The 21,597-nt window shown below is 51.7% G+C and overlaps 1 protein-coding gene across 2 annotated transcripts in view; it reads left to right on the plus strand.

Moving 5' to 3' along the window:
* KCNH6 (potassium voltage-gated channel subfamily H member 6) overlaps positions 1-21,597 on the plus strand; it is a 100,764-nt gene that overhangs the window by 43,784 nt on the left and 35,383 nt on the right. The window contains exons 3-6 of one of the 2 annotated variants that reach the window (XM_075123578.1): positions 2,819-2,974; positions 14,911-15,020; positions 17,539-17,842; positions 20,602-20,813. In XM_075123578.1, the coding sequence (XP_074979679.1) occupies positions 2,819-2,974; positions 14,911-15,020; positions 17,539-17,842; positions 20,602-20,813 (782 nt within the window). The remainder of the gene's footprint in view (positions 1-2,818; positions 2,975-14,910; positions 15,021-17,538; positions 17,843-20,601; positions 20,814-21,597) is intronic. The other variant, XM_048830353.2, reaches the window with a different exon arrangement.

The raw sequence follows: 21,597 nt of genomic DNA on the forward strand, positions 1-21,597 counted from the left end.
CCCCCCCCCCCCGGTAATAGCTCACCTTAAGTGATCACTCTGGTTACAGTGTGTATGGTAACACCCATTGTTTCATGTTCTCTGTGTATATAAAATCTCCCCGCTGTATTTTCCACTGCATGCATCCGATGAAGGGAGCTGTAGCTCACTAAAGCTTATGCTCAAATCAATTGGTTAGTCTCTAAGGTGGCACAAGTCCTCCTGTTCTTTTAGTCTTATCTAGTGGCTCAAGCCAGGCTCTGACCCAGAGTCTCTTGAGACGCTGAGTAAATCAGGGCTCTGTGCCACTCTTTGTAATGTGGTAGTGTAATGAACTGGCAAACACGTGTGTGCCCCGCTCCTGGGTGGAATCTGAACACCTCACAGGCTGACAACTGGACAGCAGGCAAGGACCTGGGCTTCAGGGGCAGGAGGATCCGAGTTCTAAACTATCCCTGCTTCCGGGCTGACGTTCCTCAGGAGAGGGGACATTGTGTGGTTGCACTGCCCCCGTAGCAGACGGGGAACCCAACTGAGCCTCGAGAGCCACTGTTTGGTCCCCGCTTGCTCCAGGCAGGAAAAAGGCTGCACCAGCCAGCCCTATACCTGGCACGTCTTACTTCCCCTTCTGCTCTGGCTCAGCTGCATGGCCACTGCATTAGAGGGGGTGGAGCCAGGCTCTGCCCACTCCTCCTCCATCTGCACACCGCTGGTGTTCTTCCCCTCCCCACACCCCCAGACTGGCGATGCGGGTAGCCCAGACTGGGCAGGACATTTCTAACCGCCCCGCCCCACCTTGCTGCCCTGCACAGGTGTGAGAGGCAGCTCCCGACTGAGCCCTTGGAGAGGAGTGAACAAGTAGATAAATGATGCACAAGGCTTAGAAATGGGTTGTTTTTAATTGAGCTGTTTAAATTAAATCAATATTTAGAGTTGCCATCGGTATTGCATGGCAATTAGCTATTTATTGATTATGAACAGCAGATCTCAGGAGGCTAAATGATTACAGATAAGCTTCATATTTTGTTTTGAATTTTTAGTTACCAATGCTTTAAGTGCTAATTAAACACTAATGAACATAAATAACTGTCCTGGAAATGAAACACATACATCAAATCTGGACTGGCTAAGACACTCCCTGTGGGCCCACGGTTTTCAAGAACTCAGGGCCAGAGTCCCAAGTCCTCCGCACCAACAGCTGGAGCCAGATACTCAAGAGCTCAGTTCCCGGTGAGCACGCAGCACTTTGAGCTCCTTAGAAAACACTTCCCCCCCACCGAGGTAGCTGCTGTCTCTTGGTCTGCTGATAGGGTGTGTTTTTCCCTCTGCTCCCACTGGACATCAGTGCCATTTCTGGACATCAGTGCTTCTAACTGCTTGGCCTCTAGCAATAAACATCAGGTGGCTAGCCCCTTACATGGGCTGGGCCAGCCATGGCAGGGGTGAAGGGGCTCTAGACGGGGCGGGGGAGGCCTGGAGGCTGCTGCGGAGTGGGAGTGGTGAGGGCCTGGCTGGGGAAGAAAGGGCTTGGTCTCAGATTATCTTGATTCCTGGTTTTCATTGGCTGGAGGGCAGCAAAGGGGACAGATAATGATTGGGAAGAGGGGAAGGTGCTGGGGGAACTTTGGGGAAGTGGCGGGTGATATGGGATGGGGAGAGAAGGCAAGGTGCGTCTGAGGGTGGTCTATGGATGGAGCTGGGGAGCCCACTGAGAGGGAAGGAGGGAGTGGTGTGGGATGCATGGGTGGGAGGAAGCTACAGGTGGCAGCTGATCCTAATTAACATGTGCTGCCCCCCCAGTGCATCACCCTGCATCCTGCATGCACGTCCCCTCACCCTTCACGGTCAGCTGCGTTGGGCTCCAGTTGGCTTGGGCGCTGTTGTTCTCTGTGGGAGCCCTGTGAGGAGGGGAGAGCCCATGGGTGGAGAGCCTGGTCTCCTTGGAGGCAGTCCCACCTCAATCCCACCTGTCCTGAGTCTATTCCCATCTGGGCAGGTTTAATCACACAAAGGAACAAGCCTCGGGGATGAAGAGCCTGATCTCCTAGGGCCTTGGGAAGAATCCACCGCCCCTGGGGACGTGATGCCGCCACCGAGCGGCTCACCCTGCCACAGCCAGCCAGTGCTGCACACGGCAGCTGCTCACGCTGTGTCCTTAGAGCAGGAGGGGCGGGACGTTGATACCAAAAGACATCACTGTCCAGGGGAGCAGGTGACCCACGGGGGATTGTGCATTGCTGGTCCCCCTCCACGTCCATTCCACAGGCTGTTAAAGCTTTGGCCGGGGAGCCGGGCATCGTAGCTCCGGAGGTCCCCGGTACCTGCCCCACTGTCGGCCGAGATGGTGGCCGTCACGAGCACAGCTGCTGCACTGGCAAATGCCTCGAGCAGCCCCCACCCGCCCGTCCTGCCATTTATCTGACCCAGCCATTGCTCTGCCACGGAGCTACCCGCTGCACCCCCGAGAATCTGCGGCCCCTTCCGGCTGTTGGGACGGCGCCGTGGGTCAGCAGCAGGCTGACACTTGCAGCAGCCTCCTGGGAGGTGGGTTTGGCTTGTGGCCGGCTGGGAGCCCGTTGCCTGCCTGGGGCTCTGGGAATATTTCAGAGGTCAGCTGGTTGGGCTTAGCTGTCGAATGGGACTGGCCTGCTGTAACATGGGATGGCCCTGTTAATACCAGAGAGGACCCTACCCTGGTGTTCTCTCCTCCTTGGAAGTCCCAAGTTTTAGGGCATGAGCTGTACCCGGGGGGCGGGGGGGGGAGTTTGCAGTGGTGGTGGATGCTCTAGGCCCCCCTCCCCCAGCTACGATCTGACCCCTGCTCCCTTTCCCACGGCAGCATCATGCCTCCGGTGCCTGGTGGACGTGGTCCCGGTGAAGAACGAGGAAGCAGCTGTCATCATGTTCATCCTGAACTTCGAGGACCTGGCCAAGCTCATTGCTAAGAGCGCCAGCCGGAGTCTCCACCAGCGACTGTCCCAGGGCTGGCGCCAAGGTGAGCGAGAGCCGGGGTCCCCAGGCGGGGATTGGGGAGGAGGGCGGGGGATTGGGTAGGTTCCGCTTGGTGAATCCGACCCTGGAATTTTCTCTGGAACTCAGAGGTGCCTTCGCCGGGGGGCTGGTGGCCCGGTGGCCTGGTTCGGGGCCCGAGCTCCTGACCAAGCAGTGGCCTCGTTGCCGATTGGCTCTGGGAGGCAGCGTGTTGCCAAAGGAAGATCTTGAAGACTGTCCTGCCGCTGAGCCTGGAGCCATGGAGAGCGACTCCCCAGCAGTGATACAGCGAGACAAGGAGGCAGCTCTGCAAAGGGAGGCGGATGGAACCTAATCTCCCTGGCCGAGAGGAAGCTGAGTCCTGGGGATCCTGAAGCAGAACCCATCCTCCAGGGGAAGCCCTCCCCTCGGACCTCCCTGTCCCTTTGCATCCACCTCTGCCCGCACACACACGGTTACACCTCGCCTAGATGTGTCCGAATGCCCCAGCTCCCCTCGGAGGGAACTGTACCTTCCCACATAGTACCTGTACCCCCCCTTGCCTGTCGCCCACCCCCACCCCTCCCACCTAACCATGTACTGCTAGAATGCCCATGCCTCTCCTGCACCCCCGTCCCTCCCATCCATTGCCTGTGACCGTACTGCACGCACATCTGTAACTGCCTTATGCCTCGCATACAGCCGCACCTCCTCTCAAGCTAGCTTTCTGTGTAGCTTGCCCATACATTGCTTATAGCTGTATTTTCCTATATCTACACCTCACCGTCCTCTACCTCTGTACATACCCCCAGCTACCCCGTGCCCTATATACACTCTGTACATACTCTGCTTCTAGCAAGGTACCGCTATGAAAGTACAGTATCTACGCTTTACCTGTACCACCAGCCCCCCTGTCCTCTTGCCTTCCATGGATTGCCTGGTGCTCAGGACCCGTCTCAACCCTTTCCTCCCGGCACGCTGCCTGGAGACAGCCTCCTGACCAGGCTCGCTATTGCTCTTCCACCAATTTGCACATCTGCTGCCTGCCCCATCAGGTCCCTTTGCAGCGCCCTCGTGCGGAGCCTGCTGCCGGCTTGTGTTCATACACGTCGCTGGGAAGCTTGGAGGGAGATCCCACCGAGGTGAGGATTCCCAACGAAAGCTGAGTCAGTGCCCCACCCCCAACTGGCTCGGCCATCGTCCTAACGCGCTCTCGGGTTTAATGTTGTCTGGTTTAGAGATATGCACCCTGGCATGCCAGCCTCAGTCTCAGGAAACAGACACTACTGTCAATGACCTGTGATGACACTCGTCTTGATGCTATGGGGGGGAGGGGGCACGCGGGGAGGGAAGCAGCTCTCATGCTTCAGACTATCAGCTGGTCTCCTGAGGGCTCATGAAGGATTCCCTTCCCCACATGCTGCAGCATGGCCCCAGTGAGCCATGGGGAGCTGGGGAAAGGGGGTTTGAAGTGTCAGGCAGTGGCCAGCCCAGTGGACTGGGGCGAAGGGCAGTCTGTTCCATCACTAGGATCTAGGGGTGTTCGTGAACTCGGAGTATCATGCTGATCTGAGAGCTCATTGTTAGGGGCAAGGAAGATTTTGGAGGCTGAGTCCTGTTTCCCCAGCTCACCCCTTGCTTGGCTGGAGCGACAGTGGATAATGTCCCTTTCTTGCCCTGTTTCCCTTGGCGCTGATGTGTGAGGTCTGATGTTGTCTCGTGGGTCACTGCATCCCCATTGCTTCCAGGCCGGGGCTGGGAGTCTGGAAGCAAGAGCCCTTTGAGATGCCGGGACAGCACAGCTGTACATTTCACATTGTAGGGGTGTTTTCCTTCTCTCCACCCTTCAGGGGCGGTAGGAGGTGAAGTTCTCTGGGAGCCAGACCCCAGGGGGCTGAATTCTGTGGCTGATATTTTATTCTTACAGCAGCTCTTAGCTGTCCCATCTGACAGCAGAGCCCCACAGGGCTTGGTGCTGTACAGACACAGAATAACAGCCCGCTCTTGTCCCAAAGAGTGGGACGGTCAGTAAGGGCCTGGAGAGATGAAGTGATTTGCTGGTGGTTACACAGCAGCCCACTGGCAGCGCCGGGAACAGAACCCAGATCTCCAAAGTAGTTTCCATCTTCTCTCTAGTCTAAACTGTTTCCAATCTGGTGGCTTGTCCATCTCTGTGAATTCCGTCACCCCTTGGAGAGAATATATATGTCAAATCCAGCAGAGCTGGTCAAGTTCCCCTGGGATCAGGAGGCGGGATGCTGCCCTTTACGTATGTTTGGATTGGAGGTATTTCACTATATCGTGTGTCCCAGCCATGTGTGTTAAACATCCAGCCAGTTCTGCAGGCATGTTTGCTGGATTGTTGCAGATGCTCACATGTATGTGGAATCAGTGTGAATTCGTATGGCAGCACAGGGTGAGCGGGTTCTGGATTTGTTTTCATCTCAATAGGATCAGCTTAAGTGAGTCTCTGAAACATATCCTCAGAAGGTGGGAGCGAGAAACATTTTTGTCCAATACAAATGTAATACGGGGCCACCCCAGCAGGTGGAGATAGTATGCACAGATCCTGTCATTCAGAGGGGACAGTGTAATGTAGCCAGCCGATCCCTTCCATGAGGGCTGATTCCAGGGCGGCTTTAGGAAGAGCAGGTGCATTGATGCTAGGTAGCAGGGTCTGTGCTAGTCTGAGAGCCAGAGAGAACACAGGATCTGCCTGCCTGCTGCAGCCTCCTGAAAAGTTGTACTCACCTGCTTCCCCCAGCTGTACGTTAGCCCCAGTGTCCTTGGACCCACAGCGGGAGACACCTGGGCCACGTCACAAACTCCTTTTGGCTGGCTCCTGGCTAGACACTCTCACGCTGCTCTCCTAGGCCCAGCCATCGTCCGCTGTACTCCAGAACTCATGTGTCACAGCTGCCCTTTGGAAGGCCAAGATCAGGGATTAGTTTTCAGAGCATGTTAGTTTCCTAAGAAACTGACAGCCCAACAACGGTCTGTCTCTCTTTCCAGTGCAGCCCTGCTGCTCTTTGCTGCAGTCACGCCCCTCTTACCAACTAAACACGTTCAGTGCTAGGATGGGAGACACCCTGGGAGTGCCACGGGGCTGCTTTATACGTACCTGCCCACTGAGCCAGCACAAACGCTTCCAGCAGGGGGTTAGGAGCCACCAAGGGGCTTCTTTTCCAGCCGAGAAATACACCTGGCCTGCTACAGTTGTTCAAGATCCTATGGTGCTTGATCCACGTGAGGCTGGCATCCTGCAAAGATTCCAGCCTGGGTAATTGCACTCCCTCCACTAGCCTCTCTGGGAGATGGGATTCTTCTCCATTTCCTGCCTTAAGAGGTTGGTCGAGGATGCTGTGAGCTGTGTTCCACCCCAGAGAGGGCTGCATTTCAGTGAGTGGCTGCTGTGAGCCCTTGCCTACAGTGAGTGCCTCAGACTTAAGGTCACTGAAGCAATTATGAGTTAAAAAAACCAGGCAAATGGAAGCTTGTGGCCGCATAACTGCAGATGTTTATGGAGCAGGCAGGGTAGATCCGGCCAGCAAGCAAAGCATCTGTGGCAGGGCATATACATATGTAAAATATGCCGTGCTTGCTGTTTCTTAGAAGCCTATTTCTGCTCTTGGCCTTTGGCATGTGAGCTGTGGGGAGCAGGGACAACACCTGTGCCTGTGTGCCGAGTTACAGCAGCTACCCAGGAGCCAGGGGAGTACCCGCAGCGTGAGCCGATGACAACGGGCCAGGATTCCCGCTGATGTGAGCAGGAGCCATTCCACTGGGGTCATTGGAGTCCCATCAGGAAGGGGATTTAGATTGTGACATGCTGGGAAAGGCTGGGTGCTGTCCTTTGAGGGCCTGCTTCTCCACGGCCCTGCACCTTGGGTAGTTATTTACCCCAGTGCAAAATGGATATACAACGCTACCATGCCAGAGTGGAAACATTTGCACGCACTTCTCACTGGTGCAAATGGCAAGACCCCATGCAGGACAGTGGAGAATCCAGCCCAGTGTCTCCTCGATATTCTTGATGCTGTGCAGCGTTTTGGGGAAGGATATGTGCCCAGTTTCTTTAAATGGGTAGCTGGAAGCCAGGCAAGAGGGGGTAGAGAAAGCTTCTAGACCAGTGATTCTCAACCAACGGTATGTGTACCCCTGGGGGTACGCAGAGGTCTTTCCGGGGGTACATTAACTCAGCTAGATATTTGCCTAGCTTTGCAACAGGCTACGTAAAAAGCACGAGCGAAGTCAGTACAAACTAAAATTTCATCCAGACAATGACTTGTTGATACTGCTCTATATACGATACACTGAAATGTAAAGACAATAGTTATATTCCAATTGGTTTATTTTATAATTATATGGTAAAAACAAGAAAGTCAGCAATTATTCAGTAACAGCGCACAGTGACACTCGTATTTTTATGTCTGATTTTATAAGCAAGTAGTTTTTAAGTGAGGTGAAACTTGGGGGTACTCAAGACAAATCAGACTCCTGAGAGAGATACAGTAATCTGAAAAAATGCAGAGCCACTTATCTTGACAGAAGCTCTCCAGTGAAGTTGCGAGAGCACTTTCCTGCTTTCCTGATTCCAGTAAAGTTCCTTGTTCAGTGTTGGAAGAAAGTGACTCTTTCCGAGATTCTTTACCATTGTCACATGACAGTATCGACACGTCTCAGCTTGACTTTTTAGGAGCGGTGAAGTCACGAGTTTTGCAGGTCATCACAAATACCATCGTCCACCCTGGACATACCACAAAGGTGACAGAGTAACCGAGTTCAAGATGCACATAATCAGAAGGAATTTTTCAATCTCATCTGACTATTATCAGCCTGGTCTCAGACATTCTCCAGCATGATCATTTTCTGCACTGCAAGATTCAGACTCCTCCTGTGTTGGAGTTGTGTGTGGTGTGGGGAAATACTATTTTTTACAGACAGAAAATTTTGGTTTTGGGTGTCAGATTTTGACCAATCAGATTCTCCTCCAAGTTTGCATTGCAGATTCACCCTTTCTGCTCAGGCCAAGCATGGAAAGTTTGGCCCCTAAAAATGAATGTGTCAAAGTTACAGAGCACGGTGAGGAAGAGGTTATAACTGAAACTGCTTTGCTACCATAACTAGTTCATCGTGGTTGATCAACGGTTAGCCCAGGTCAGTTAACACGGTTTGGTTAGCCCAGGACTGTTGTCCCTTTTGGCCTGAGCAGTTAGCCAAAATTCAGGGCCTTGCATGGTTGTTTACATTTGGATGAAAAATCTGAGAGGTGAGTCAGGTCTATTCCTGGGGTAAACTTGTTTGTTCGCAAAGAAATGTCCACAAAGTCCTGTTCCCCTGAACACAGTGGACACAAAGAACAGCATGCAGTTTCCTTGCTCAGAAATTCCCATGTCTGCCACTCCAGCTGTCCACTCTATGCCCAAGGAGCTCTGTCTCTCTGCTTCTTTTCAGGGTTATGCTCACAACTGTTTTTTCTGCTGGCTTAGTTCCTCTCAAACACCACCCTGCAATTGATATCTTAGCCACTGTGTTTGCAACAAGGGAAAACCCTGTTAATCTACCTGGCTTAGCTCTGACCTGTCATAGAATATCAGGGCTGGAAGGGAGCCCAGGAGGCCATCCAGTCCAACACCCTGCTCAAAGGACCAATCCCCAACTAAATCATCCCAGCCAGGGCTTTGTCAAGCCTGACCTTAAAAACTTCTAAGGAAGGAGATTCTACCACCTCCCTAGGTAACGCATTCCAGTGTTTCACCACCCTCCTAGTGAAAAAGTTTTTCCTAATATCCAACCTAAACCTCCCCCACTGCAACTTGAGACCATTACTCCTTGTTCTGTCATCTGCTACCACTGAGAACAGCCGAGCTCCATCGTCTTTGGACCCCCCTTTCAGGTAGTTGAAAGCAGCTATCAAATTCTCCCTCATTCTTCTCTTCCGCAGACTAAACAATCCCATTTCCCTCAGCCTCTCCTCATAAGTCATGTGTTCCAGTCCCCTAATCATTTTTGTTGCCCTCCGCTGGACTCTTTCCAATTTTTCCACATCCTTCTTGTAGTGTGGGGCCCAAAACTGGACACAGTACTCCAGATGAGGCCTCACCAATGTCGAATAGAGGGGAACGATCACGTCCCTCGATCTGCTGGCAACGCCCCTACTTATACAGCCCAAAATGCCATTGGCCTTCTTGGCAACAAGGGCACACTGCTGACTCATATCCAGCTTCTCGTCCACTGTAACCCCTAGGTCCTTTTCTGCAGAACTGCTGCCGAGTCATTCGGTCCCCAGCCTGTAGAGGTGCATGGGATTCTTCCATCCTAAGTGCAGGACTCTGCCCTTGTCCTTGTTGAACCTCATCAGATTTCTTTTGGCCCAATCCTCTAATTTGTTTAGGGCCCTCTGTATCCTATCCCTACCCTCCAGCGTATCTACCTCTCCTCCCAGTTTCGTGTCATCTGCAAACTTGCTGAGGGTGCAATCCACACCCTCCTCCAGATCATTTATGAAGATATTGAACAAAACTGGCCCAAGGACCGACCCTTGGGGCACTCCACTTGATACCGGCTGCCAACTAGACATGGAGCCATTGATCACTACCCGTTGAGCCCGACAATCTAGCCAGCTTTCTTTCCACCTTATAGTCCATTCATCCAGCCCATACTTCTTTAACTTGCTGGCAAGAATACTGTGGGAGACCTTGTCAAAAGCTTTGCTAAAGTCAAGGAACAACACGTCCACTGCTTTCCCCTCATCCACAGAGCCAGTTATCTCGTCATAGAAGGCAATTAGATTAGTCAGGCATGACTTGCCCTTGGTGAATCCATGCTGACTGTTCCTGATCACTTTCCTCTCCTCTAAGTGCTTCAGAATTGATTCCTTGAATACCTGCTCCATGATTTTTCCAGGGACTGAGGTGAGGCTGACTGGCCTGTAGTTCCCAGGATCCTCCTTCTTCCCTTTTTTAAAGATGGGCACTACATTAGCCTTTTTCCAGTTGTCCAGGACTTTCCCCGATCACCATAGGTTTTCAAAGATAATGGCCAATGGCTCTGCAATCCCATCCGCCAACTCCTTTAGCACTCTCGGATGCAGCGCATCTGGCCCCATGGACTTGTGCTCATCCAGCTTTTCTAAATAGTCCCGAACCACTTCTTTCTCCACAGCGGGCTGGTCACCTCCTCCCCATGCTGTGATGCCCAGTTCAGTAGTCTGGGAGCTGACCTTGTTCGTGAAGACAGAGGCAAAAAAAGCATTGAGTACATTAGCTTTTTCCACATCCTCTGTCACTAGGTTGCCTCTCTCATTCAGGAAGGGGCCCACACTTTCCTTGACTTTCTTCTTGTTGCTAACATGCCTGAAGAAACCCTTCTTGTTACTCTTAACATCTCTTGCTAGCTGCAACTCCAGGTGTGATTTGGCCTTCCTGATTTCACTCCTGCATGCCAGAGCAATATTTTTATACTCTTCCCTGGTCATTTGTCCAATCTTCCACTTCTTGTAAGCTTCGTTTTTGTGTTTAAGATCAGCAAGGATTTCACTGTGAAGCCAAGCTGGTCGCCTGCCATATTTACTATTCTTTCTACACATCGGGATGGTTTGTCCCTGTAACCTCAATAAGGATTCTTTAAAATACAGCCAGCTCTCCTGGACTCCTTTCCCCCTCATGTTATTCTCCCAGGGGATCCTGCCCATCAGTTTCCTGAGGGAGTCAAAGTCTGCTTTTCTGAAGTCTAGGGTCTGTATTCTGCTGCTCTCCTTTCTTCCCTGTGTCAGGATCCTGAACTCGACCATCTCATGGTCACTGCCTCCCAGGTTCCCATCCACTTTTGCTTCCTCTACAAATTCTTCCCGGTTTGTGAGCAGCAGGTCAAGAATAGCTCTGCCCCTAGTTGGTTCCTCCAGCACTTGCACCAGGAAATTGTCCCCTACACTTTCCAAAAACTTCCTGGATTGTCTGTGCACCGCTGTATTGCTCTCCCAGCAGATATCAGGGTGATTGAAGTCTCCCATGAGAACCAGGGCCTGCGATCTAGTAACTAACGTGAGTTGCCGGAAGAAAGCCTCGTCCACCTCATCCCCCTGGTCCGGTGGTCTATAGCAGACTCCCACCACGACATCACCCTTGTTACTCACATTTCTAAACTTAATCCAGAGACTCTCAGGTTTTTCTGCAGTTTCATACCGGAGCTCTGAGCAGTCAGACTGCTCCCTTACATACAGTGCAACTCCCCCACCTTTTCCGCCCTGCCTGTCCTTCCTGAACAGTTTATAACCATCCATGACAGTACTCCAGTCATGTGAGTTATCCCACCAAGTCTCTGTTATTCCAATCACGTCATAATTCCTTGACTGTCTTGCAGCCTAGTCCTTGAGTAGTAGCCCCCATTGTGTGCAGTTGTCTTTACTACATAAAGGGACTTGATTACTTCTGTTGAGCCTAAAAAAAGGGTACTTGGCACCCCCGTTGGCTTAAGGAGGTCTGTGGTAGTCTTTGGATTCAAGACCATCCCTGGGAGCCATTAGCACCTTTCAGCATAGCAGTACCTAGCCCTGTCACACACACCCCCCTCCACATTGGATGCTGGGCTCTTTTGAGAATGTGGTCCTTATTTAGGTACTTACCATTATATAGCACCTTATATTCAAAGCATAGCTCCCCTTGCCTTCACTTGCATCTCGGAGTGCTCAGCACTTCTGCAAATCCAGAGTCTCAAGTCAGATAGCCAGGAAATGAGGAACATGCCTTTAGTGACCACCTGTGAAAAGTTTGGTTCACATGACTTGCCTAGCATCATACAGGAACTTTGTGACGTGGGCAGAGGTAGACTCCAGGTCTCCAGAACACCCTTAAATTGACTTAACCATGAAGCCATCCTTTCTGTGCCTGCAATCACCTATCGTATCCACCACACCTTCCAACTTCAGCAGCAAAGGTCCTACAGACAACTGCCTCCTTTATTACACAACCCTGATTCATCCCCTGAGCAGGTCCATACTGCGTGTTGAATGAGGCAGGGGTCCACTGGAAGAAATAGTGTGTGTGATCATGTAATTAGAGGCTGTATCGTAATGCATTTGCATAATGGGGCTGAATTAAGGTTACACAGACAACCTTAACTCTGGCATTTCTTAACTTTCGAGGGCTTTGCAACCATAATCAAGCTCTATTAACATAATTTTTGTGTGTAATTTCCTATGTTTTTAAAAGAGCAAACTGAAAAAACAGAAATTCCATCCTGTGACATCATCCTGGCACCCACATGGGTCATCAGCAGGGTTGGAACCTCTAGATTTACTGCACAGACCTCTGTCATAGGAGTTTAGGGAGTAACTGATAACAATAAGAAAAGGAGGACTTGTGGCACCTAAGAGGCTAACAATTTTATTTGCGCATAAGCTTTCGTGAGCTACAGCTCACTTCATCGGATGCATTCAGACAATAGTAGCTTGTTCTCCTCTGTGTGGGCCTCAGAGTAGCAGCCGTGTTAGTCTGTATTCGCAAAAAGAACAGGAGGACTTGTGGCACCTTAGAGACTAACAAATTTATTTGAGCATAAGCATAATTTGCAAACTGGATACAATTAATTTAGGCTTGAATAGAGACTGGGAGTGGATGTGTCATTACACAAAGTAAAACTATTTCCCCATGTTTATTTCCCCCCATCCCCATCCCCCACTGTTCCTCAGACGTTCCTGTTAACTGCTGGAAATGGCCCACCTTGATTATCACTACAAAAGGTTTTCTTCCCCCCCCCGCCCCCGCCCCCGCCCCCGCCCCCACCCTCCTGCTGGTAATAGCTCATCTTAAGTGATCACTCTCCTTACACAGTGCATGATAAACACCCATTTTTTCATGTTCTGTGTGTATATAAATCTCCTCACTGTATTTTTCACTGAATGCATCCAATGAAGTGAGCTGTAGCTCACGAAAGCTTATGCTCAAATAAATTGGTTAGTCTCTAAGGTGCCACAAGTCCTCCTGTTCGGGCCAGCACTAGAGGGAGGATGGGACACTTTGCCAGGGGGTATCACAGATATTTGCTGACAGTGGAGCAATGGTGAGACTCATAGAAGATCAGGGCTGGAAGGGACCTCAGGAGGTCATCTAGTCCAATCCTCTGCTCAAAGCAGGACCAATCCCCAATTTTTGCCCCAGATCCCTAAATGGCCCCCTCAAGGATTGAACTCACAACCCTGGGTTTAGCAGACCAATGCTCAAACCACTGAGCTATCACTCCCCCCCTCAGAAATATTGGGTTCCGTTCCAGGCTCTGGAGGGGAGTGGGCTCTACAGGCTTCAGCCTTCTGCCTCTTCCCCTCCACCCCGAACCTATCCCAGTCCAGTCTCTTCTCCACCCTGGGATCTTTATCCCAGCCCCATTCTTCTTACCTAGCTAGGCCTAGTCTCCTGCTCCAGATTCCCAGTCCGCCTCTTCCCCTCTGCTTCCCAACCCAGTCTCCTGGCTGAGCCAGTCCCATTTTCCCTCTCCCAGCTCCTAATCTAGCTATTTCTCTCTTTCCCCGCTGGCCTCTAGTCACCTTTTCCTGCCCGTACCCACATCCCCCAGGCCTACTGCCTCCCAGTTGCCCTCCCTGAGCTCCTCCAATCTCAGGGTCCCCCCAGGTCCTTTCCCCAATCTCTTTGCCCAGCCAATCCCAGTTTACACCCATCCCAACTCCTACTCCCAGTTTGCCTCTCCCTACTGCCAGCCTCCAGTGCCAGTCCTCCTGCCTTCCCACACCCCTTGCCCCAATCTACTCCCCCCTGCTCCTTTCCCAGAGACGGCTTGTATCCCCTCCGCACTCCGATCCAGCAGCTTCCTCCTCCTCATTGCCTGGGCATTAATAGCAGGGAGCTCAGGCATGGGTCCGGGCAACCTTAACTCTAGCAATCCCCAGCTTTGGCACGCTTGGCTTTGCAATCTGACTGATGTTCTTCTAACGTCGTTTTGGGGTGTGGTAACTTTAGAGGCTGATTTCCAAAGCCCACCTGGGAGATTTAGACGCTCCGCTCCCAGTCTGTCCAAATCCCTTAGATGGTATTGGAAATCTCAGCTGTATATTTCCCAGCTGGGGCGGGACACTGTAGTCAAACATAGAACAAATAAATCAGGGCAAGTGTTAGCACTTCCCTGGGGAAGAGAATCCACACCAGGATTCTCCTCTAACTGGCAGGGGTTGGGAGAAGGTCCCATGAGGTCTGACTGCACCAGGAGAAAGGGTGACCTGATGTGCCCACCCCGCTAAGGAGAGGCATTTGGGTTTATAAGCTGGACACAGAGGTGGGATGGAGCCAGTGCTCAGAGCTCTGGGTCCTGTCACCAGTGAAATTCTCCGTGTGGCCTTGCACGGCACTAAGAAACTTGGATTTCACTGTGGGATCCCAGCTGATCATGGTGAATGTCCAGGAGTTGGTCTCTGTGGCATAGTGTAGGGACTGTGTCCGTACTTAATTTGTAATGAAAGAGGTGTAGAGGCTGAAGCAATGATTTACTTTCAGAACTGATGCAGCAAGCCCAGAGGTGCCGGGGCTAAGCTCTGGCACAAATTAAGCACTAGACTGGGTGACGGCTGGGTCCAGGCAGCCGGGGGGCTGGGCTACAGAACCGTTCCTCTCTAGAACACCCATCCAAGGCAATCCTGGACTGGTAGTGACCTAATGTTACCATTGGCAGGCACTGGGATGGCCCAGCCACGCCGCCTGTCGATTCTGCCCCTGCTAGCCAGACGCTAGAACGGACAGCTGACTCCAGAGCAGTTGAGTGTTCATCACAGCCATAGGCAGCAGTCCTATCAGGCCAACCACATGGGCGCCTCCCTGTGGCTGAGCACAGCTCGGCTGTATCCCTGGCCCTGGCCCCCCGGGCCCCCACCTGCTTTGCTCAGGGCACCTGGCTTCACGTGCAGCTAGGTTACATCTGTGTCTCTTGTGTTTTGTTTGTGTTTTTCTTTTTAACAAGGTCAAGGTAAGAGGTTGAAGTTTAGTCTCCCGTCCCTGCGGCGACTCAAAATCCAGCGGAAATCTCTGCCCACCAGTGAGTTTGATGGAGTAGCCATTGACTATGGAAAGGTAACCATAGACTTTGTACGATATAAGCTGATACATTAGGACAGGACCCAGCGCTCTTCCTTGGCTCTCCCCACCCTGCCCCCTTCAGTAGCTGCTGTGGCTGGTGCAGTATCTGAATTTAGTGGCTCTGTCTCTTAATGGTTAAACGCAGAGCCAAAGGGACTTTGTGGTTGTTGCCTTTGAGGCTCGGAACTTCAGTGGGGACAGACCCGAGAACCTTCTGCGTTCAGAGCTCCAGCCCTGACCACTAGAACTAAAGGAGAATCTCCATTAGCTGCTGGCAGTATGTAGCCTGTGATGCACAGTTGAACAGCTCTGTTTCCAGCCAGGAGAAAGAAGCGGTACGTACATACGTACAACCGCACATGTTGTGCATTCACACCCACGCCTTCATACCACTGCCCTCAGCTGGCAACAGAGTTTAGTGCAGCAGTGAGGAATGGCTTTTGGAACCCCCAGGGTTTGGATTAGGGGTAGGGGCTAGCTCGTTAGGCCTTTCTCTGTCGAAGTGTTAACAGATTCTAGAACCCTTTGGGTAGGAAAGAAAGCCCGGAAAGATTGCACAAATACACTGCTCTTAAGAAAGGACATAGCGCTGGCTTGAGATGGTGGCATTGGGACCTGCATGGATCTGGTAGGAATCAATGGGCAAAACTCCAGAATTTTGGTGCAAATATTCCTTGAAATTACACATCTCTTAAAATTTTCCTGCCAATCCTTGTGTCACCCCCATGCATTATCATGAGCCCGGAGTTTTAAATACATTCTATCGAGTCATCTTGTCCAGCTCTTCCCCACTATTGTACCAGCAAAGATTATGTTGTCCCTATGCATTAGGGACAGCAACAATCATGACTGCATCGACTTAATGGGATAGGGAAAAAGTTCTTGGTCTGTTAGTATTAGAACTTTTTAAGAGATTGCCGTTCTCATTATCCTCTTGACTGCTGCAAATGTTCCAGGTATGTACAAGTAGCAAGCACATGTGCAGCCAAACGTTCTAGATACGTCTAGGTAGAAGGCACCTGCTGGGCTGCCAAATGCTTTACGTATCTCCTGGTACAAGGTGCTCGGTGTGCTGTCAAGTGTACTTGGTCTGTCAAGAGAGAATACAGCGGCTCTATTAGTTGCTGTTGTAGGTACGTTTTGGGTAAAAGGCACCTGGTGGGCTGTCAAAGGTCGTAGGTACATACAGGTAGACCATTCCTGCTGGGCTGTCGAAAGCTCTAAGTATATCCACGTAGAAGACATCTGAAGTGTTGCCAAGTACCCCTGGGACAAGTTGACTTTCTGTTGCCTTGAGTGAAGCCTTCCCTGAGTGACAGTTGCCGAGCAAGAGCAAAGGGGCCATCAGCAAAAGAGTTGGAGGTAATAAAATTCAGATCGCTGTGATCCATTTTGCTAAGCCAAAACAGGCTGTGAGCCTCAGAATAAACGTGCAGCTCGATCAGAAGCTCAGTGAAGGTTTTTGAGGACCAGCGTGGTGAGAGAGGCCAGCAGCCTGGAGAAGGGCCTGGCGGGGCCTGTGCAGAATCTCTGCGGACAAAGCAGGGTTGAGCTACTGCCAGTACTTTGGCAGGGTGTTTGGGGTGAGGTGGGGTTAGGTTGGTTTCCCTCAGAAGAGTCACGGACATCACCGCATTTCTGGTAGCCAAACCCTGCGAGAGCCTGAAATGTGCAATTTGGGCTTTTTACCCTGGCTGACTGCGGGAAAGTCCTTAAATCCTTGGGACCTGGTCTCTGTTGGGCACATTGACAGAAACGCGACACTTCTGGGGTGCTGAGATTTCATGCCACGTGCGTTCCGAGCTGGGGGTTGGTTGTTTTTCAGGCTTGTCATTATAGGCGTCTCTTAAGTCAGGAGACCTTGCCTCAGTGTCCAAAAAACGGAGTTTAGCAGGCACCGAGGAGAGGGTGGGACAGGAAAGCCTGCGAATAACTGAATCTGCATGTCCAGCAGTTTCCCCAGTGGCAGGGTCTTGTCTCTGGTGTGGATTAGGCAGCCCCTGTCAACCACAGGTGAAGGACTTTGTACATTGAACCACCCTTGGTTCTTTAAACTCCCTCAGCAGGCAGTGGGGAGAGAAAAGGGCGTGTTTAGCTTTTCACTCTCATGCCTTAGTTCCTAGAAACACTGTGAATCGAAGCCACCGAATGCCAGGTAAATCCACTTCTGGGGTTTCCTCTTTTTCTCCTGCTCCAGCCTGTTTCCTATCTGCTAGTGGCTCAGCAATACCTTGCAAGCTACCCCGTGCTCAGCCAGGCTTAACGGAACAGGACGTTGTTGGTGGGTCCCACAGTCGTAGATGGAGTCGGGGCTCGCAGGCTTTTAAGGCTGGTGGGATTCCATTAGCCATGTAACAAGGTGTGCTCAGTTCTGGTCCCAGTGGGAGCTTAACCCACGACACGGCAGCGCTACCCAGCCCTCTGTCTTTCCTCTTTCCTGACCCTCCTCCCCTCCCGCCTCAGCATTCCAGGGCTCCTCCTAACCAAACGCTCTTTCCTGGCTGTCTTCAAGCCCAGGGGCGATTCCCTGATTCTGAGGGACTTGAAGACTCCTCCCAAGGAGAACTGTGTCCAGTCAGAGACCGAGTCCCTCCTGGAAAAGGAGAGCAGGCCGAGCCTGGAGGCCATCCCCACCGTGCATCACTCATCCCCGAAACGAGAGCCTCCCTTCCTGGGCCCACTGGGGTCCGAAGCTGCTTGGGGCTTGGTCCGGCTTCACCCTGGGGGCAGCCTCCGCAGGGTCTCCTCCTTGGACAACTTTGAGGTCACCAGGTCTGAGTTCCAGAGAAAATTCAGGGAGAGGAGGGCAAACTCAGGTAGGGGAAAAGCACAAGCAGATGTGTCGCTACCAATGGGGAGGTGGTGCAGAGCTCTTCCAGCAGACGGGCCTTCCTCTCATCTGCTCTGAGGGTCCCTGGGGGAGTTTTTCACCCTACGTTGCCCTAAAGAAGCAGCGGTAAGGGGGGTGTCTCCCAGAGCATAAACTGACTCCAGTATGTTTCCAAGTGCGGGGATCTCTGGATGTGTCTTGGCCTGTAGATCTGGCTGTGTGTCTACAGCCATTCCCGAAATGGATTTAGGCACCTAAGTCCCACTGACACCAATGGGAGTTGAAATCATTGAAACCAATGGGAGTTAGGCGCCTGTATACCTTTGATGATCTAGGTCTGTGTGTGAAAGTCTCTGAGTGAACCGGTCTGCACTGTAAATCCGCCATGTCCAAACGCTTCCAGGCTCTTTCCTGACTCCGGTCCCACTGCTCCCAAAGGGGGAGGAGTGAGTTTAGATGAGTGAATACGGTAGATGTAATACATATAATCTTCATGTTCTGAGGATGAGGGCCCAAGTATTTAATCCGGAAATCCCATCACCATGGTCACGGTGTGTCATTGACCTTTGCAGAGGATACTGAATCGGGAGGCATTGCAGATTTCATGAAAAATATCGAGGTTTTGAAATGTGTTTCGCTAGGCATTGGAACCAAACATGAGAGAGAGCCATGCCAGCAGAGCCAAGAGCTCCATGGTTCGGGCACTCAGCGGGCAGCTGATTCGGAGCAGGGCCTTGACACTGGATCCCCCGCATGCCAGGCGTGTGCCCTGACCACTGGTATGGGTCCCTCTCCATCATACCAGAAATGCCAGCCTGGACCAAAATGTCCTCGAAGCTGGCACTTCTCTGCAGTGAGTTTTGGGTTTGGCAAATCTGCATTTTCTGACTTTAAAAAACAAAAAGACGTTTCACAAAAAATGTCCAACCGGCTCTACTGGAGATATGCAGAGAGGACAGAGCAATAATCCGGAGAGACCTAGAAAGGTGGCTGAAAGAGCCTGAATTAAAGAAAAAAAGCAAAGTGGATACACTGGGGTGGAAAGAATTCATCATATAGTCACGTGATGGGAGATAGAGAGCTGGGGAAAAGTAAAGCTGAGACAGGCCTCAGGCCTAGGTTTTCAATAGCTCAGAGACACATTTTCAAGTGCCCAGCACCCACAATCGGAGCTGGATTTTCTGAAGAGCTTTAGCCTCCTAAATGAGGGCCAGATTTGCTCAACAGCCCCCAGTGTGATCCCTGTATCTAGACTTTCAGAAGAGCTCAACACCCAACAGGTGCTCAGTGTGCTGAGCATGTGTGAAAATCTTCCCCACTTCAGGTGGGATTTTTCTAAGCTGTCAGCATTGGCCTACCTCTGTTCCCATTGATGTCAGTGGGAGCTTTCCCATTGACTTCACTGGGACTAAGGGTAAGGCAGTCCCACCCTTGTTTTGTTCTTTCGACCCTCTGGCCCCTTGAGGTGAGAGTGGACAATAAAATAGACAGGAGTTTGCTATGTCTCAAAGAAGGCCAGTGCACTTTGGGGCTGCGGGTGCAGAGATATCATGCATTGAGGCAGGGAAGAATTAGTCCTTCTCTGTAAGGCTCTGGGACAAATGCAGCTGCAGCTTTGTGTTCGTTTCTGGGCTCCTCATTCTCATAAGAAAGATACTGGCCAATAGGTTGGGGACCAGAGAAGAGAAACTAAAACGGTCAGCAGGCTGGAGGGATCTATTGAGGAGGAAAACTGGAATGAGCTGAATATGTGCCGCTTGGCTAAGCCACGGTCAGGGAAGGGAACATGAGAGTCCACAAATACTGAAAGGTTGTAAACCCAAAGGAGCTGGGGAAGGAGACAAATAAGGCTGGGGAGAACAGGGGATGGAATGAAGGAAGGTTGACACGTAAGCTGTTTGTATTTGAAAAATTGAGGGTGTTTTAGGAAAAATGACCTGCTGGTGAGATCCACTGGGCTGGAGAATCATGTCCCAGGGAAAGGGGTAGAAGCCTTAATGCCTAGAACATTAAACTAGACCAGAAGAATGCTAGGAAAATACCCCACAGGGAACAATCCTGCCCTGGCCCATGGGGATGGATTGGATGGGATGTGGTACGGCTTTGGGGGCAGATCGTAGGACTCCATCTGTGCTCTCTTTGCCCTGCCAAAGCAGCACTCCACTCCCCGTCCCTCAAGGAGATGTTAGTTTGAGGAGCCAGGACGAACAGCCAACCCAGCTCAGAGGGCAGGAGAAGCTGAGGTAAAAGCCTCAAGAGTCTTGCCACCGCCTGATGGGCCCCGTCTGTAATTTTAGGCTTTGACAGTTTTCTGGATTCTGTTTACATTCGTATCCTGCCACTGCAGCGTCGGCCCCCACCAATGGCTATCAGAATCCAGGCCAATTGGCCTGGGCCTTAGCAGTGACTAGGGATTTAGGTGCCACCATTTTTTGGCACCAAGCTTGAGACACCTGAAAGGGGCTTTGTTTTTAGGGGGTGGGTTCTCAGTTCTTTCTGAAAAGCAAGCCCCTTTCAGGTGCCTCAAGTTGGGCACCCGAGATCACGAGTGGCTTTGGAGAATTTTGACCTTTGTGTTTGGGTACCAAGGCAAAATGGGCCCTTTGCAATAGCGTTGTCTCTCCAGACAGGTTCTCTCAGATGGCTTATCCTGGGCTCCCTTGTCCACAGAGACTAGAACGCTGATGGTTAATTGTTGTTTCTGTCGCTCTCCTGAGTGTTTTCTCCTTCCTGAATTTGTTCCAGAGGCCTCCCAAGCCAAGCCCAACCCCCAGAACTCCACCTCGGACTCCGACCTCATGAGGTACCGCACCATCAGCCAGATCCCGCAGTTCACCCTCAACTTTGTGGAGTTCAACCTGGAGAAGCACCGCTCGGGCTCCACCACTGAGATCGAGATCATCGCGCCCCACAAGGTGACGGAGCGCACGCAGAACGTCACCGAGAAAGTCACACAGGTACAGGGAGGAGAGGGGCATTCTCCCCAAGCCAGGGGCACTCCTGGGAGGTGGAGGGAATGATTGTGCTAATTCGTGGAGCAGGCATGGGGTGAGGGTGGGTGTGCATGCTAATTCGTGGAGCAGATTTGGAGGGGAGGGGCAGATCCCACTAGTTTCTGGCGCAGATTTGGAGGGGAGGGGCAGATTACTTTGCAGAGCAGAGTGAAAATGGGAATTTCTGTCCCACAACAAATTGCAATATTTTGATGACTTTTTTTTTTCTTTTGCGGGTCGAAATGTTGAAATCTTGAGATTTTTCACTGAACGAAAAGTTTCGAGTTGGAAATGGCAAAATGTGTCGCCTTGGGGTCAATTCAACGTTAAACTGCATTTCCTTGCAGGGCCACATTGCCTCCTGGGAGCTGTGTCTCAGGTCCCCTTTCTCCCTTGTGGGCTGGCCTCCCTGGCCAGACTACGTCTCCTGTGGGGAGGAGTCGGGATCCTGGTGGCCGAGTGAGGCCGTTCCCCATTGTCCATAGTGTAGTGGGGACACTTGCGATCGTTTGTGGAACAGCCGCAGGGCAGGGGGAGATTCACGCATTTGAAGGAGCAGCTGAGTGGGGACAGGGCAGGCTCCCTGCATGCTTGGTATTCAGTTCCTCATCTCCCCTCCGGCACAGCCGGGGCTGGGGACGGACACACCCAGCTGGCAGCGTTTCACTCTGTTTGTCCATGCTTCTGTCTTTGCACCTGGGCTCCCCCAGGGCAGCCCCACTGACAGCTGTTCCCAGTGCATGCGTGT

This window comes from Caretta caretta, chromosome 27 (assembly GCF_965140235.1).
Source record: "Caretta caretta isolate rCarCar2 chromosome 27, rCarCar1.hap1, whole genome shotgun sequence".
Classification (NCBI taxonomy): Eukaryota; Metazoa; Chordata; order Testudines; family Cheloniidae; genus Caretta; species Caretta caretta.